Here is a 20066-nt window from a genome sequence, read left to right on the forward strand (position 1 = left end):
AAGCCTGTGGACCCGATGAAATACCAATTGAAGTGTGGAAGTATTTGGGAGATATGGGAGTGGCATGGTTAACTAAATTATTTAATAAGATTCTAAACTCAAAGAAAATGCCTGATGAATAGAGGAAGAGTATTTTAGTACCTATTTTTAAAAATAAGGAGACATACAGAGTTGCTCAAACTATAGGGGAATTAAACTCATGAGCCATACTATGAAGTTGTGGGAGAGAGTTGTGGAGCATCGACTACGTAATGATACTTCTATCACTCTCAAACAATTTGGTTTAATGCAAGGTCGTTCAACTATGGAAGCGATCTTTCTCATTAGAAGCTTGATGGAGAAATATAGAGATGGGAAGAAAGATCTACACATGGTTTTTATTGATTTGGAGAAGGCTTATGATAGTGTTCCAAGAGAGGTCTTATGGAATGCGTTAGAACAAAGAGGGTATCTATTAGGTACATACAAGTATTGAAAGATATGTATGAAGGAGCAACTACTATTGTGCGCCAAAGTGGGAGGGGACACGAGATTTTCCGATCTCAATTGGATTACACCAAGGATCAGCCATAAGCCCTTACCTTTTACATTAGTTTTAGATGAACTGACGAAACATATACAAGAGAGTATTCCTTGGTGCATGATGTTTGCGGATGATATTGTTCTGATAGATGAGACACGAGAAGGAGTCAATAGGAAGCTAGAACTTTGGAGAAGTACTCTAGAGTCAAAGGGTTTTAAGTTAAGTAGAACGAAGACAGAATACATGCATTGCAAGTTCAGTGAAAGCCAAACTGGTGATAGGGAAGGAGTTAGTTTGAATGGAGTGGCACTGTCCCAAAGTAATCACTTTAAATATCTAGGCTCAATCCTTCAAGTAGATGGGGGATGTGAGGAGGATGTTAGTCATAGGATTAAAGCCGGATGGTTGAAGTGGAGACGTGCCACGGGAGTTTTATGTGATCGTAAGATTCCCAATAAATTAAAAGGAAAATTTTACCGTCTGACCATACGATGGCTATGCTATATGGTAGTGAGTGTTGGGCACTGAAAGAGTCGTATGCATCTAAGATAAGAGTTGCAGAGATGAGAATGTTAAGGTGGATGAGTGGTCATACTAGACTAGATAAAGTCCGTAATGAAAGTATTAGAGAAAAGGTAGGAGTGATGCCAATTGAAGATAAGTTGAGAGAAGGGAGATTGAGGTGGTTTGGTCATGTGAAGCGTAGACATATGGAGGCTCCAGTTAGACAAGTAGAACACATTAGGCTAGAGGATAGAAAGAAAAAAAGGGGTAGACCTAAATTGACTTGGAGGAGAGTAGTACAGCATGACTTAGAAGCATTACACATTTCTGAGGATTTAACCCAAAATCGTTCAGAGTGGAAAAAGCGAATCCATATAGCCGACCCCAAATTTTTGGGATAAAGGCTTAGTTGAGTTGAGTTGAGTTGAGTTTGGTTCTTTAGGTCTTGTACTTTGAGATGGCTGAAGGGAAAAAAACAACTACCGGGGGTAATGCAACTATTTTTAATGATAATTCCTCTCTACAAATCAGTCCTATAAAGCTTGATGGAACCAATTATCTTGCTGGGTCAAGATATTGTCTTTTGTTCATTCAAACTAGAGACCATCAGTTCCACCTACGATCAGTGAGAATCAGAAAACTCTCTGGTAATATCTATGCTTATTAATTCTATGTAACCTCAATTAGCTCGTGGATATTTGTTATTGAATAGTGCAGCTACCATTTAGAATGCTGTTTCTCAGACCTATTCTCAAGTAGATAATGATGCACAGGTTTATGAGCTAAGAAATAAAGTTCAAGGTATAAAATGGGATGAGATGACTATTGCTCAGTATTACTGAGCAATAGTGGCTTATAGCAGGAGCTGGATTACTATCAAGACTTTCAAGTTACATGTGCTAATGATGCTGCAAAATTTCAAAAATTGGTTGAAAAACAATGAATTTATGATTTTTCTTGTTAGGCTAAACATAGAATATGACCAGATTTGGGTCCAGGTACTTGGTAAGAATCCTCTACCCTCATTAAGGCGAACTTATTCTTATGTTCAACAGAAGGAAAGCAAAAGAAGTGCCATGGTGCATACTACATCCATTGACAAGTCAGGGCTCGTAACTACTGCCTCTAAAGAACAATCACATAGCTCTAATCCATCAAACAATGATCATTTGCATTGTGACTACTATGGCAAATCTTGCCATACCAAGGAATACTGCCGGAAATTTCATGGTCGCCCAACAAAGGGGCGTGGAGGAAAAAGAATGAGCTCTACAAGACCACAAACAAATGTGTCTAAGATAGTGGAGTTTTCTAAGGCTATAGCTACAACTAGAATTCTTTCCAATGAGGAAGTGCAATCCCTAAAATGTTTTTTGTCACAGCTGGTATCTTAGTCTACTACAATTGTCTCTTCCAACTTTGTCAAATCAAATAATGCTTTTCTTGTCAATCTTGGAAAGAATTTTTGGATTATAAATTCGAAAGCAAACAAATACATGACAAGCTCTTTCAATAAATTCAGAACTCATTCACCTTGTTTAGAAAAAGAAAAAGTCCGCATAGCGAATGGATCTCTAGCTAGTAATTCCGGGACAGGTTCTGTTAAATGCAATTTTACTTTGAATCTCACTCAGTTTTAGATGTGCCTACCTTTCCTATGAATCTCTCATCTGTTAGCTCCATCACAAAAGCACTTAATTGTAAAATCTCATTCTTCCCTACTCATTGCATATTTCAAGAACATAACCCAGGGAGAATTATTGGCAGTGGTAGACTACAAGACCGCCTATATCTACTAGATGACTGTGGTGGTTTCTCAACTCTGGGTAAAAACCAAATTTTGTTAGGACAATCTATGAGAGTTGACAAAGAGATTCTACAATAGCATAAGAGATTAGGACATCCTTCTTTTCAAACTTTAGAGAGGTTATATCCCATTTTATTTAAGAGATGTAAGTTAGAAAGTTTAGTTTGTGATGCTTGCGAATTAGACAAACACAAAAGATAATCTTATCCTGCAATAAATAATAAAGTCTCAATTTCTTTCATGACTATTCATTCTGATGTGAAAGGACCTATCCAAACTGTCTTTATTTGGATATAGATAGTTTGTTACCTTCATTAATTTTTGCACTGGATTAACTTGGGTTACCCGATAAAAACAGAGAGGTTTTTATTGTTTTCAACAATTTCACAAAATAATATGTACTCAATTTGTTGCTCAAGTAAAAACTCTAAGAACTGATAATACTACAGAATATATGAATAGATTGTTTCAGACTTACTTTGAGTCACGTAATATTTTACACCAAACCAACTGTGTTGACACTAGCGCACAAAATGGGTTGTTTAAAAGGAAAAATAGATATTTACTTGAGATAACTCGAGCTTTTATGTTTATTATGAACTCCTTATGCCTCACTAGGGAGATGCTGTTTTATCTAAAGCCTATATGATTAATAGAATGCCTCTTAGAACTCTAGATTTTAAAAGTCCTTTGGAAGTATTGCAGGGAAAAAGCTCATATACTGTTCCACCTAAAGTGTTTGGTTGTGTATGCTTTGTTCATAAGACTAATGTTGGAAAATTTGAAACCCGAGCTCTTAAATGTGTTTTAATTAGATATTCTGATACTCAAAAAGAGTAAAAATGTTATCATCCACCTTCAAGAAAGTATTATGTAAGCATGAATGTCACTTTTAGGAAATCTAAATCATTTTTTCAAACACCTCTTCAGAAGGAGAAAAAGAGGGAAGAAATATTTCTTCCTCCATCTTCTTTCCTTCCAATTCTTCAAGGTGAGAGTAATGATGTTCAGGATGAATCACCTCAACAAGTTCAAAATGGACCACCTCAGCCTAGAGAAAGATTAAATAGGTTAAATTTGAGAATCTATACCCGTCAGAACAAAATAGATGAGGCCATTGAGCATGATACTCCTAATCAATCGGAATTCCTGGATTCAAACCCTCGACATCCTAAGACATGTAATGAGTCTCCTTATATTGCTAGTTCTAATCCTAATTCTGATCTTAATGTCCCTATTGCCTTAAAAAAGGGAGTCAAAGCTTGTACTAAGCACTCCATTTCTAATTTTGTGCGTTATAGAGCCTTTGTGTTGTCTGTTTCTTTTGTTTTTAATTCACAGGATTGGAAGGAAGCATATCTTAATTCAAAATGAAAGACTACTATAGTTGAGGAGATGAAGGCTTTAGCATAGAATGGGACACAGCATCTTGTTACTCTCCCCGATGGACAAAAATCAGTTTGGTGCAAGTGGGTGTTCACTGTAAAACACAAAGCAAATGGCTCAATTGAGAGATACAAAGCCAGACTAGTAGCAAAGGAATTCACACAAACATATAGGGTAGATTATCAGGAGACGTTTGCTCCTGTTACAAAAATGAACACTATTAGAATTTTATTGTCTTGTACAGCAAATCTTGATTGGAATTTACAGCAATTCAATGTCAAGAATGCTTTTTTGCACAGAGACTTAAAGAAAAAAGTGTATATGGAAATACTTCCAAGATTTCATGATGAAAAAATCCAAGGGAAGGTTTGCAGATTGAAAAAGGCTTTGTATGGCCTAAAGCAGTCTCCTATGGCATAGTTTGACAAATTCAGTAAGGTTGTGATCTCCTTTGGCTTTATCAAAGTGATGTTGATCACACTTTATTTATAAAACATTGTAGAGGTAAGATCACATTACTTATTGTTTATGCTGATAATATAGTAGTGACAGGAGATGATGAGGAAGAAACTGCAAATCTGCAGCAACACCTAGCACAAGAGTTTGAGATTAAGAACTTGGGAAAAATGAGGTACGTTCTTGGAATATAAATTGCCAGATCAAATAAACGGATTTTTATTTCTCAGAGGAAGTATATATTAGATCTTTTGGAAGAAACAGGTATGCTGAACTGTAAATCAATAAAGTCTCCCATATTAGAGAATAATCGGCAGATTAATCTTTCACACACTAGACCAAATATAGCCTTTGTAGCAAATTTGGTGAGTCAATATATGCATGATCCTCATGAATCTCATTTAAAAATTGTTTTTCACATTCTAAGATATCTGAAATATGCCCTCGGGAAAAGACTTCTTTTCTTAAATCATAAACATCATCAAATAAAGGCCTTTGCAGATGCAGATTGAGCTAGATCTCTTGATGATTGAAGGTCAACAACAGGTTATTGTACTTTTGTTAGTGATACCCTAGTCACTTGAAAAAATAAGAAATAAAGTGTGACCGCTAGATCCAGTGCAGAGACTGAATATAGAGCCACGGCTCAAGGTGTCTGTGAAATGTTATGATTACGAAAGTTAATCGAAGAACTGAAACTATCAGAAACAAATAGTTTATAATTGTTTTGCGATAACAAAACTACTATCAGTATTGTCTACAATCCAGTACAACATGATCGAATCAAACATATAGAAATTGACCGACACTTCATAAAGGAGAAAATTATAGTTGAGTGTCTCTCATGTGACTTTTAAAGATTAGTTAGTCAATGTGTTCACCAACGGACTCGACAGCAAAATGTTTCATCCTCTAGTTTGCAAGTTGGACATGTGTAATATATATAAACCAACTTGAGGGGAAGTGTTGGAATCTCAATCCCTACATTAAAGGAATTATTGTTTCTTTCTCCTTATGTATATCTTGTTTCCTATTTGTGTTAGTTTCTATTAAATTAAGTTTCTTTTTGATGCTAGGAATCTTATATATAAATAAGTACAAAGTCATTGATACATGAGAATATACAGATTTTTCTTTCCAATCAATTATTTGGTCTTCTAAGACCATTGAAAATGTTTCTCATTAAGTTGTGGCATGCAAGTGAATGACGAGAGAGGCATATGCTTGAAGCTACTTTAGAATGGAGAGTGGGAGAGAGGGAGGGACGCTTAAAAAAAGAAATTTGATTTAGTTAATGGCATTTAAGTCGAGTCACATTTGTAACCTCACTAGTTTAGAATTCATAGGCAAATTCTATCAATTTTGGTAGACTTTTACTCAAGTATAACCAACTGGATAAAATTAAAAATTCAGAATTTCAAATGAATTTCTATGCATAGCAAGCACATCAAGTGCGAGTTCGTGAATGAACTCCATAAAATTGTATTAATACCATTATAAAAGGTTTAATTTTTGTTAGCCACACCATCATGTACATCCATACATAGATGGATTGAGCATGCACCAAATCGTATTGCGATTATGATTAATACCTCTATGTGCATGGCTTTCCCTATTTTCCAAAACTCAATACAGCAACCAATTCCAGAACTTGCAAGTATCATCCATGAAGTGTCATTGTCAAGTAGATAAAGAAAGACGATGAGCTGACATATAAAGCTCACAACAACAGATTTTGCAGAGAGCCCTTCCATCGACTTATTTTTGTTCCAAAATTGGATATCTGCAAAATTGGAAAAATATTTAATAAAAAGTACATTCCACAATCCACAGAAAGCATCAAAGTCCACAAATCTTAAAGCAGGAGTTAGACACAGAGAAGAATTGTGAGTCGCACCATTCTTGAATGCTAAGAAGTCAAAGACCGAATGAAGTAATGAAACAACCATTGTGATCACCAAGAGGTATGGATTTCCTTCCAAGAAGACCCTCTAAAAAAATTATTGAATGGTCAGCATTTGGAAAAACATGGAAGCAAAATTTTAGCTTTCTACAATTGGTTCCACAAGTAACAAATTAGTCAAACTAACAATAATATTAGAAACTTAAACTCCAATTCTCCGTCTTCAGGAAATTAGAATGAGACAATGAATTTGTTCTACACACATAAACACAATATTAGCTTAACCATGATACATCAATTAGCAAGCAATAAATTCCAATTATTAGGTACACTAAAAAGCAACTGTGTTTTATATGCATCTTACTCCTGCAAAGTTACAGGACATCTGTTTCCACAAAGCACACATTCCTTTATATTAACTGAAGCATGAAAGCAATCATCAATGCACATGCACAATTAGGAGTTGGAACTGACACCTATTATTTGAAACTCTACCATCCTGCTCATGCCAAGAGTGAAGCACAGAATTTTTATTGGAAGTAAATTATTTTTTACCTATCATTTAACAACTATTCAGGATTACCAATGAACATACTCATTCTATTTACACTTAGACATTGCTTCAATCTTCAATAAGATTTGAGTCCAAAAAACAACTCTTCAATCAAAAAGCATACAGTACTCAAAATGTTTGCAACTGGATAAGTTAGTAGTCAATTTTAATAGAATAAAACTTAAATAAGATTGACAAAGAGTTTCCGGAAGCACACCCAGAATAAAGCTTAAAAGATCTTGAACCTCCTCCAAGGATAATAAGATTTTTTAATAGGCATAACTGGTTCGCGATTATTAAAGACCAAGACATCTAGGTCAATTTACTTGCACAATATCGTGAACATAGCAAAATAATTTATCCAAACTTTTATTACTATTGTCGTCCCTAATCCAACACTTCATAGTGAAAAAACAGCTAAAAAATAACGTAAACCACCAATGAAGTGAAAATAGATGTGATAATGTAACAATTAAACCTAGAGTCTCTGGTCAGACCCAAATAATACCTTCAGTTCATCAGCCTCGCCTTCAAGCATGCTTCCATAAGTGCGATGAATCTGAAATGATTGATCAATCTGCAGGAATAGTTGCCACTTTGTCATGCTTATAGGGCCCACCTCCAGATTAAGTGGCAACTCCGTCACTGTCTCATTGACTGGGATCAGCTTATCTCTAAGCAACCAAAATTCATTGAAGAATATGGTGGGGTAGTAATTCCCTGTACTAGGCTCAACATTCAAGTCTGCAGAAAACCTGAAGTCAAGAAATCCAAAGCAAAGTGGTGGACTTTATAGTATTCATATTTACTCAATGCTCTAGTGAGCTTCACACACACACACGCGCGCGCGCGCAATAGTTGGATGCTACTTTAAAAAGTTAGTACTGCACGCGCGCACGCACACACACACACGCGTGCGCGCACGCACACGCACACACGCCCACAAGCGCACACGCGTGCGCACACAAGCTCACGCACGCACACACACACATACACACGCACACACACGCCCACACACACACACACACACACAATAGTTGGATGTGCACAAAAACAAATATGACAATTGAACATTTTAACTCTCCAATTTTTAATTTCTGAGGTGTTTTCTCCTCTGGCTGATAGCACACACACACACACACACACACACAATAGTTGGATGCTACTTAAAAAAGTTAGTACTGCCTAACCCCTTGTTACTTCTATCTATGTGTTGCCTCTTACATGTGCACAAAAACAAATATGACAATTGAACATTTTAACTCTCCAATTTTTAATTTCTGAGATGTTTTCTCCTCTGGCTGATAGCAAGATTCTTATTCATAATTTGTCAAAAAACAACAGATGCATCAGAGCTAATGACTAGGCCAGGAACAACAAAATGGAGTTCCATTTCTTATTCATCTGCTCACAATTACAAAATGAGTCTATTTTCTCACTAGGAGATGCATATTGAAATTACCTCCAAATATAGAAAACAAACACATGAAAATAAAATTCTTGTTTGTAAATCATAGAATTCAAGGATACAAGGAGCAATATTTGGTGGTACAGAACTATGTGGGTATCTGCACAGAAACGGAGAAGGGGAAAATCCAAGAATTAACAAATTCACCATAAAAAAAAAATGAAGAGAGAGAGAGAGAGAGAGAGAGAGAGAGAGAGAGATAAGATAATTGTTCACAACAGAAAATGAATGAAAACGCATCTTGTTTTTCTTGTTTGATTTCAAAATACATACCCCACAAATCCCTTAAATTGATATAGAGGATTTGTGAAGTAACATTGCTGCCTAATGATTGATAAGCATTGAAATTATTTTACAAATAGTAGTTTTGCAGCTATCCTATATCATCTTACGGAACAAATAAATTAATGTGTTACTTACAAGTTAATCCTTGAAATTTATCAAAAACCACAGGTCAGTTCCTGCATTTCTTATGAGAAACAATTTAGGCCCTAAGGTTTCATTCCGTTAACAAAATGGTCCCTGCATCTAAATTTATATTTAAGTAATTATTTATTTTAATATAAAATATTAAAATAATTATTAATAAATAATATATAATTATACAATATAAATAATTATATAATTAAAATACATAATTATTTAATTACAAAACACTAAAAATGGTTAATTAGAAAGTTATATGCTTTTCTCAATTTTAAACGAATAATAACTTAAATATAAAATTTAGATAGAGACCATTTTGTTAAAACAGATTTGAGGGATATAATTATTTCAAATTAATGGTAATTTGGACAGAATGAGTATTTTGTTAATAGCTAATGGAATGAAAATTTAGGACTAACTTGTCTCTGATAAGAAATGCACAGACAAACCTGTGGAGTTTGACATATCTCAGGTACTAGCTTGTAATTTACCCTAAATTAACTTGATTGGTGTGAGAAACCTGCTAGAGCAATTAACAGCCAGGGGCTAAAATTAAAGCATGCTAACAACCCTTCCTTTATGTGAAAAGAAAAGAAAATTAAAAAACCAGAAAAGTAAATATCACGATTTAAAAAAACTGTTCATTCTCTTCACGTTCACCATTAGACTTCATGCATCGCTAGGAGTGTAATGAAGGGGAAGGGAGGAGAATAGGAGGGAAACCTCCTTGCTATCTTGTTTGGTACATCTCTTCTTCAATCACTTTCATTCTCCTTCTAGTATCTGAAATTTATTACACCACGAGTTGGGGAGTAAAATATTCACCTTTCAAAAAAGGAATTTTTTTTTTACTACTGCTCCCTTCCCCTCCCACTCATCCAAATAAAATAAAAATCTCTCTCTTTCTATCCTTTATTATTTAGTTTTAGCTTCCCAAACACCAAAAGTTAAATATTTTCCCTTCCATTTCCATCTACTTCTTTGCCCCTTCCTTAAAAAAACTTCCCTTCCCTTCCACATAATGTTAGTAAATCAAGAGTCTCAAGAATTTTATCCGCACAAAGCTCTTGCCTTCAATAAACAATGTGAGCAAAGTTCATGGGAACCAGAGATTTATGAGGCAAACACAGTAGGCAAGCATCATGTAGAGTCCTATCATTTTATTTAACCTCGTAAAAATTATGGAATGAGTATTTATATAAATAATTTTAGCAAGGTATTTCAAAAATCAAATAAGCAGCAAGTTCTGGTTCAATGTTCTATTTTTCCATCTTGCCAAAACTTGATACTAAAGTATACTCACTTTGTCATATCATCAACCAGATTAATTGTAACATTAGGTTTCCAATATGAAACCCATTCCACGGGGCCAACATCTTTAGGATCAACTTCATTATCACCAACAACCTGAATCAACCAACATAAATCTGCATTGGTAAGTAAAATACAAGAAAAAGGAATCACAGAGAATATAAGCATAGCTATACGGACAAAGATATTATTGAGGAAGCTGAAAATATCATCAATCGTGATTAATTTCCGATTAGTAAGGTTGGATGTAATTATGCTTAAATTATATAGTTTATAAAAAAAATAATAATAATAACAAGTTATGCTTTATCATGTCTCTGTAAACTGATGTGCCGCATCATGGGGCATTTCAAACTCCTTACTTGGTAATTCTGAACTCCAAGAAAATGAGCTTGTCTACTTGAATGCGCATGGGAAATGTTTGTTGTGTATGAATATGAGCTGTATTAATGACAATGTAAATGAAATAAGCTTGTTTGGGCTCAAGAAGACTAAACCTGAGTGGGGCAAGCTAATGGACCAATTGAAGAGCTGCATATGTAGGCCTAGAAGAGAGAGAAATTCAAGTCCAAGAAAGGAAGCATCATGGGCATGTATGGGACTGCCAATGTAAGGAAACAAGTTGAAAAAGCCATCCAAGTTAGGAAGAAAGGTGGCAGAGACCAAGCAAAACTTGGATTGACCACAGTGAAATCCAAGCACATCAAGGAAGACTAAATGGCGTGTGAGAGAGTGGGGAAGAAAGCAATCAGACTTGACAAGTCGATAAGAATCTCTCCTTTGTTAGAAGATTTGGCAAAGCACTTTTTAATTAAGCAGTTTAACTTTTCCAACTTACTTTTATTTCTTCTTTAGTAATTTTCTTTCCTATTTAGTAATTGTTATTCCTTCTTATTTAAGATTTCCTATTCCCTACCTAAATAGGATTTCCATTACTTCTTATTTTGTAAGAACTCTTCTTATGATGTGATGTATTTTCTTTACAGTTTATGATAAAGAACAAAGTGCTGCAAAAAATCTTATCAAACATACATTGTTTGTTGTGAATTACTTGACTTGTCACTTTGGGAGTTTGGAATTCTTTGCAGCGATTCTTCTTATCAAAGAAATTCAATCTTCTACTTGTCCTTCTATTTTCTACCTTTCTTTTATCTTTTGTTTCTTTTATCTTTGTTACCAATTTAAAACATAAAAATCATAAAAAGAGGAGTGTTGGTCGATTCTTGTTCAATTTTTATTGGTATGTGCAATTTGTTTTTTCTTGAAGTTTCAATTGCTACAATTCCAATTCAGCGTGTTCTTTGAGTTTGGGCAAGTTCTTAGCTTGTTTCTCTTGAAGTTCTACTTTTACCTAAGTTTTCAATTGTTTCAACTCGAGTCTTCCTAGTGTTTTCCTCTGGCCGAATTGCATATTCATTCTAAACACAACTTTGCTCATTCATCCCTCATGAGGCATATTATAAACCTCTTAATGACTTTGTTTGATTAAATGTTGAAAATTTTAGCCCATTGTTGGGCAATCAACTAATTCTGAAAAATCGATGTTGAAGATTTCTAGAAGACATCAGCCACAACAAATACTAGTACATTGTTAACCATGAAGCCTTTCACCCAGGCCACAATAGAAACAGAATGTCATCAATCAAAAAGATATTACCAATTACCAAAATGGTTGGGGTTACCTTGCCTTTAGCAATTTTGACTTTAAGTTAGCTAGGCTTACCTTTTTAGGCCATAGTACCAAAAATAATGTTATTAATATCAACAAAGCATAAGAGAGTTGCAAAATGCATCAAGCCAAGCTTTGGTATGTTCAAGCATTGCCTGTTTACTAAAATGAGCCTAAGAATCAATCTTGAGATTAGCTTGATGTTCATTGTACAAGCCTTCATAAGTAAATCTAAACAAATTCCCATAAGGTCATCTTTTGCGCTATTGGCAAACATCCTAAATTCCTAATACAGTTTTCTCTTAGAAAAAGAAAGCATAATGAAAACACTTCATTTAAGTAACTTAATCCTAAAATGTTTAAAAACCAATATATTTTTATCAAACATATAAACAAGCATATTGACAAACTTAAACGAGCTTCTCAGAGTCTAAACAAATCAAGCCCAGTGCTGTTTTAAGCTTGGCTCTTTTGCTAAATATGCCTCAAAATTAATCTTTGAATTGCTTGTTAATTTCAACAAACAAGCTTGAAGAAAACCTTATTAAGTTAAGCCTCCAAGCTGTTCCCAAACAACTTGGTTTGTTTGCAGATCTAGGCATATGCAGCATCTTTTTATGAACAATTAATCTTCCTTTCTTTTAACAATAAATAAATAAATAAACAAATAGTCTGATTTTGAGCACTAGTTACTTCTATGAGCGTTACCACAAAAAAAAAAAAAAAAAGGAGGACAATTTCTTAGTTTTTTTATAATCCCTTGAACCCCAACATATTCCTTGGGCAGCTAGTGAAATTTTAGACCTTGACTCTAAAACATGAAGGAAAAGAGCAGATGCAAGAAGGAAGGGACACTTCTGTAAAACTCTTAAACTATTAATCTTCTCTTCCACAATATTAACTGATTCATAGCACTTTAAATGTAGCAATCAAAATACTAAAGTGAAGAGTAAAACATATTGAGGCTGCGTGCAATTATACAAAACACACACACACACACACACACACACACACACACACACACACATACATATATATATATATATGTGTGTGTGTGTGTGTGTGTGTGTGTGTGTTTTCTATATATGCATGTGTGTGTTTTGTATACATAAATATATATATGTAAGTATGTATGTGTATCAACAAAATATTAAGCTTCTCTTGTGGATAAAGCTCAAGTAACCAAATCATAATTAAATAATTAGTAAAAAATTAAAGCCAAGGAGATACCTGGGAGATAATTTCCCCCTCATCAGATCGTTTCGAGTTCCCCAACAGACTCCTCCTTTTGTCTGCCTTTGACTTGGGCAAGTACGTCACAACAGCTGAAATCAATGAAAAGAAAGGGCTACTTAGAAATTAAGAATTCATACACACATTTGGATGAAAATAAGACAATGCCACCAATATATATTTGGGGGAAAAATATATACTACACTAACAATAGAATGCCACCTATATATGCTACAAGCATGCAATTTAAGATCTTCCACAAGATTTACAGAAGCAAGATATTGCAACTAGAAGCCCTAGTCTTACAAATGCAAAAGTACACATCAACTTCTATTTACACTTATCTAGTTATCATTTTGAATTTTTAAGACCCAGAAATTTCATTCTTACCCGAAAATTGCCAATGGAATGACATGCTACTTCTATTTCATTTCATTTCATTCCATTCCAAAATCATTATGCCTCAGACAATTAATCTTCACATTTGTCATAAATCCAATTGATAATAAGAATGATGTAAACCAACTATCAAAGTGTTCTCAACGATTTGCAATGGAAGAAGTAAATGATTAACTACATTTCCCCTTTTCATCACATTATCAATCATTAAGATTATCTCCTAGAGGCACTACAAAAGATGATGGCACCATATGAAAGAGCAGAAGCATTGGGGTTGGGCATTAGTCAATTTTAAATTTTAATTAACCTATGTGTCATGCTTCAAATGCAACCAATTTCTCATTTCTATGCTAACAATTAGCATGTCTAACAAATGGTTATAACTCTTGTAATCTTAATTGACCTTTTAGCCTATTCTGTCATTAGGAAACTTAAGATAAAGATTCCTTAATTAACCTACACTTAGGTTTAGGGATTTTACCCGATAGGGTGCAGAATCAAATTCCACCTCCAGGAAGCAAGACCTCCAAGTGTAGGTCCTTTAGTCCATCCATATGAACCACATAATCTTGACTCAACCCTTGAACCGCAAGCTCCCTTTTGTTCCTCTCCTTTGGTTAGGCCAACCAAGAACACAAGGAAGGAAGGTTCAATTCTTGGGTCTTTGTTCTCTTGGGTAATTAGAGAAACAATTTCTCTAACTTTGATTCAAGAGTAAAACTTCTAATTTCTCTTGAATCAATTAGAAGAAAATATGAAGAAGAAAATATGAAGAAGAAACTTAGGCTTTTCCTTGGAAGAAAAAAGAAGAAGAAAAAGAAAATGAAATCTCTCTCTATCTTTACATGTTGGTTAGTCTTTTATACTTTAAAGACTCTCATATCTCTAAAGTAGGTGAAATTCCTTAAAATTTAGAGATTTGTAATCCCTAAACATAGTTAGATGAGAATGAGTGTTCTCCACTAAGGAGACAACGTTTGCAACTATCTTCCTCTAATAAAATCAAATTGACAAGTTTTCATCATCTTATGGTGCCACTTGGCATCTCATGCCACATTACCACCAAGACACTAAGCCACATTTTTTCTCATGGCTTCATAAGCCATTTAAGCTAAATAATTCTTCTTACCAAAATAATCTATATCACATATAAATTACTAATTAATTAAACTCCTTTAATTAATTAAGCTTCTATTTAAACATTTCAAATATTAGCTTATTTCCTTTTAATGAACCCAATTACTTGAATTTAATATCAAGTCATGCTAGAGACCTTGCAATCTAACTAAAAATTAAATTTATCAATTTAATTAATCAGTTAAACCATTTAATTAATTAATCAAATTAATATTGTCTTAATCACATTAGTTCTATTGTGTGTGACTTTTAGGTTCATGACTAGTTGGTAACGAGAATATAATATTAACTATTTGATATCACTAAACTCTTTCCATGCCTAGAGTGAAATTCCCTTTCCACTCTTGTTCTCATAAATCATGGTTAACACCTATCATAGTGTATTATGACTTCCCAATCAATGATAATGAAATTCATCCCATTCCTTTGAACCTTAATCATACATACCATACACTAATATCTCTTTGTCATAAAGTCTCAATTTTAACTAGGGCCATGTTATATGCAAACTCTAATTGCTTTGGATCATATGTTCTCATCTAAATTCTAATTCTTGATTAATAAGACTTACCATTAAAAACTCTTTTCTGACTAATATAAATTGTCTTGGACAGGAACTTTCTTTATAAAAACAATTTAGATAGCATAAGAATTTATCCCTATTTACTTAAGTTAATGAATCCCATCTTAACTAAACACCTATCTCCTCATATAACTAATTGAAGCCAACATACGACGGTAAACCTATACATTGTATAAGTATATAAGAGATATCAAACTCAAACCACCTACATATGAGATAATTGTGTCATCGCAAGTCAAAAGACTATATGCACAAGTAGGATCTAGATGATAATATATTGGTAAGAGTAAACTCCATGTATATATCATCCATGCGCCACTGGTTTGGCTAATTTATCTTATAAGTGCCCACTGTAGTTGTCCCAACATCCTAATGTCAAATAGTATGAGACTCATTATTTCACTTTTATTAGTATCTTATACTAATCCATGAAAACAAATAGAGATAACAGTCTAGCCAGATAAAACATAACCAACATAGTATTCTCAACTGTGAACCAATTTTTATAGCATTTGTATTGAATAGTTCTATCACTCAAATTCTCAACTATTAAAGAATACAACTTCCAACAAGAAACTAAATGATTTTTCTATTAACCATAAACATTTTAAATTAAAAGAAACATTAAAGCCATTTATTGGGAATATGGTTCACAATATACAGCACTATGGTATTGCTCTAGAGCATATCACATTATCACTAACACTATATCCTCCAAAATTTCCACAGTACTGTGTTTTCCTTGCTCCTCTTTCTCAAACAACTAATTGGTAATAAGATTTCACACTGAATTCACCCTTTTCACCAACTCCCATGAACATATCTTCATCCCATTGTAACTAAAGATTAGAAATCTTTTATACTTTTTTAAGGAAATCCCTATCAAATGTAGAACATCCCTTCACTCCTAAAAACCAAGTCCAAAACCATATGATTATCACTCAAAAAATAGCAAAGATCAAAAAGTCATCTCCACTAGAAACTAACAAGAAAATTGCCAGGAACTAAATTTTTAAGGGGAAAATCTCACAAGTGCCATCACACAAATCCCAAAATTTTCTTTCAACGCCTTGACATGGACTCTCAATATAAAGAAAGAAATGAGAAGTGTTCACAATTTTTACACCCAAAATCTCAGCAACAACAAGACAACCCACTCCCTAGCATGGCATCAAATCGCGGTCACGCTCGCGGTTGCAAGTAACGAAAATAGGCCAGTAATAGCCATAACATAACGGTGATGGCTTGGCACCACGCAACTTTTTTAAAAAAATTTGCGAAGTTTATAAAATGACTACATATAGGTAGATAAAATAAAACTAAGACACACAACTATTTAATAAGCACAAAATACATCAAATAAAGACATTAAATCTATCATTTTTGACATCATTATCATTAAACAATTTATAGCCAAAATAATTTTGTAGATATAGTAAAAAAAATTAACCTTTCTACCACCAAAATAGCACACAATCAAAAAAAATAGCAAAACAAGGCAAGTAACACACCTTTTTGTAAGAAGTAGCTTTGGAGAAAAGAGATATTTATCTTAGCTTAGAAAACAATAAGGGAGACATTTGTAGAAGAAAGGAGAAATTTAAGTGAAAATTTTAAAAGAATAGGCAAGAAACAACAACTATGGAAGAGAAAAGCACACAAATAATGAGAAGAAAAAAATTATTGTTTCCATGTGATTTGTAGTAGATGAAGTAACTGTTGTTACCATTACGTAACAATAAATAATGGCCATAACTATTACGTAATGGTCGTAACACCTGTTACACATGCAACTTAGGATTCGCCAATAAATAACAGAGTAACGCGTAACGAAGCCTTCAAAACCTATAAAAAATGCCCGTTATTTGAAAACATCCTCCCTAGTCCCTACAACAATGCATTAATGCTAATCCTGACAAAATTTAGCTTTCAGGCTCATACCTTGACATAGACTCTAAGCCAAGAAGAGACAAACAAAACATTGAAAATGTTTCAGTCAACATGTTATCCAAATACAATACAAGGATCATTTACATAAAGTCAGACAATCTTACGATAAGTCTTTCCAAAGGCAAAAAGAGGTTGGTACTCTGGATCATTTGGGTCTGGAGGATACCCAGACCGTGCAAAGAAAACATGGCCATAAACAGTGCCATTTTGCTTCACTGCCTGAAAAAGGAAATATTGAATTCACACTTACTGCAAGAAAAGAAAAAAGAATAGAAGAAACACAAATCTGTCATCAAGCATCCTTGAAAAGCACATAAAGATCTCAATATACAAATCCTAAAGAATTATGCAATTGTAATGCAATGTATGGACTATGAAGTTAAATCAAGTGCTTGCAACAAATAGTACCTCAGATGGATAGTATTTCATAGAAAGAGATCTGGTACTCTCTGGTCCCCAAACAGCATAAGGTATGTTAGTTTCATGCCAAACAAGTGCAGCTTCATTGTTGAAGTCATTAAACTTTTCCTGCTCAGAAAGATAAAACCACAAATCCTGCAAGCAAATGCAGCATCAATTAGTATAAGCTTGCTGATAAACACTAGAGATGGCAGAAAGTTGCAAGACACAGCACATTATGATGAGGAAAAGGCAACCAGAATGTTAAACTGATGTATTCGTCAATATATTTCCAACATAGAAATAAGGAACAATGCAACTGAAGATTTTACTTAGCAATCAGTTACTCTCCAACATGTAAATTGCTGTCAAATTATATAATTGTCTTATGGCATTTTGTTAGGGACTGGAAACAGAATATTATTGAAAAAATTAGAGGAATTGGTACAGAATTAGTAGATAGAAGGGAAAGATTAGAAGGAAAAGAGAGAATATACAGAGAAGAAAGGAAAAATAGGAAAAAGAAAAGAAAAGATGTATTACAGGTGATTCTTGCAATGAATCTTTTTATAGAAATATGCTCCCTTCTTTTATAGCAGCTGCTAGCTCATTAGTAACTGCTAATAACTACCCCTAGCTACTGTCAAGTAGGTCTCTAACAGAAAAAGCACTTCATACAACAGAAAGCAACACTTGATAACAGAAAAACTACCCAGATATTCCCTTCACATCTACTCAAATATTCCCCCTTTCTTTCTAAACCTCTCTCTTGTATGTAACGAATTTCATTCTACAACCTTTGGCTATATCTGTCATGTACATGCTTGTTGATATGTACAGGAAAAAGAAAATTCAGCAACCTACTTGGACAGAAATTAGGAAGACTGTAAGTTGTAATATTGAAATGACATTTGGCATGCATGTATTTTCTATCATGTAATCTAAGATTCTGTTTCTTGCAACACTCAACACACACCACCAGGCCTTTTCAAAAATTTTTGCACCAATAGGCTTCAACACCAAAGCTGACAAAAACATCTACCTATAAAGCGTTCGAATTAACAGAACAAAATTAAACCATATATCATCAGCAACCAAAATAAACCCCAAACTAATTATAGCAGGCGAGGATCAACAAAAAAATTTTACTTTTAAAGAGAAGATAGAGAGAGAAGAAGCTGAAAAAGGAAAAAGCGAGCAAGAGAGAAGCCGGATCCCATAAACACTGAAACCATATATACATACAAAAAAGAAGATGAAAAAGAAGGAACGTATAGATTACCAGAGAATCTCCCTTTTGGAAGAGATTGGAGATAAGAAGAGAAGGATCGGAGGGTCTCTTAGGAGCGAAGAATTTGGAAGCGAAATACCAAAAGACAGCAATCCTAATGATTCCGGTAATAGTCTGCCCTATTCCCCCATTCTGCTGCTGCTGCTGCTGTCTCTGCGGCCCTGCTGCTACCGGCGGTGCCATGTCCTCTCCCTCTCAGACGAACTAGGGTGGCTGCTGCTTCTGAGAGAGAGAAAAAGATGTATTTGTTGATGTATATGTATAGCTGCTTCTGTTGTAATCGAAGTGGGAAAGGAAAGAGATTTTTTTTTTTTACTTTTTTATTTAATAGAAAATATCTCTTTAGGTTTGAGCAGGAGCCCGGAGGCCAAAGCTGGAAGAGAAGCGATGATGTGTTGCTCAGCGTAGCAAAATAGATGGGAATCTTAAACTTAATTGACGGCCCACGCCAACCAATAAAGAGAACTTAAATCCATGTTGAATCAGGATTTAACATGTTCATTTTGAATATTTTTAAAAAATATTTTAATTAGTATATTATTTTTTAATATTAATATGTTAAATTTATAGTATTTTTTAATATTAACATGTTAAATTTATATTATCTAATTAATATTTTTTTTATTAATACTAATGTACTAATATTAAATAAGTATTTATATATCAAATTAATATTACCTTCATAAATATAACCTTTTATAAATTAATGTTAACATATTTTTTTATATATAAAAAATATATAATTTTAATATTTAATCATTTATCTAATTTACTCTTAAATTTCCATTAATGTAATTTTAGTGAATAGTTATTTCTGAAAATTGATTATCAAAAAACATGCATTATGAAATAATTTGAATTCAAATCATTACCAGTGCAGTACAGGAAGGATTAAGGTCATCAAAATTCATAATAAACCTAACTTTACATCTAATCTCACTTAAAGTCTATATTATTTATGAAAATACTTTATTAACACAAATATAATTATAATTCTTTAATATTACAAAATACTGATTGGTAGAACACTAACCAAATAATTAAATTACATGTTTTTATAAAAAGAAA

The 20066-nt window shown here is 33.7% G+C and overlaps 1 protein-coding gene across 2 annotated transcripts in view; it reads right to left on the bottom strand.

The window, feature by feature from the left end:
* LOC110658655 (uncharacterized) overlaps nt 1-19437 on the bottom strand; it is a 29590-nt gene extending 10153 nt beyond the window's left edge. Inside the window, exons 1-9 of one of the 2 annotated variants that reach the window (XM_021816375.2) lie at nt 18990-19437; nt 17717-17863; nt 17413-17527; nt 13237-13331; nt 10330-10433; nt 8663-8700; nt 7641-7876; nt 6574-6667; nt 6269-6459 (exon numbers count right to left, since the gene is read on the bottom strand). In XM_021816375.2, coding sequence (XP_021672067.1) covers nt 6269-6459; nt 6574-6667; nt 7641-7876; nt 8663-8700; nt 10330-10433; nt 13237-13331; nt 17413-17527; nt 17717-17863; nt 18990-19181 — 1212 coding nt within the window. In that variant the 5' untranslated portion in view covers nt 19182-19437. Of the gene's footprint in view, nt 1-6268; nt 6460-6573; nt 6668-7640; nt 7888-8662; nt 8701-10329; nt 10434-13236; nt 13332-17412; nt 17528-17716; nt 17864-18989 lie in introns of both variants that reach the window. The other variant, XM_021816376.2, reaches the window with a different exon arrangement.
* Between the last annotated feature and the right edge of the window lie 629 nt (nt 19438-20066).

This window comes from Hevea brasiliensis, chromosome 7 (assembly GCF_030052815.1).
Source record: "Hevea brasiliensis isolate MT/VB/25A 57/8 chromosome 7, ASM3005281v1, whole genome shotgun sequence".
NCBI classification, from domain to species: domain Eukaryota; kingdom Viridiplantae; phylum Streptophyta; class Magnoliopsida; order Malpighiales; family Euphorbiaceae; genus Hevea; species Hevea brasiliensis.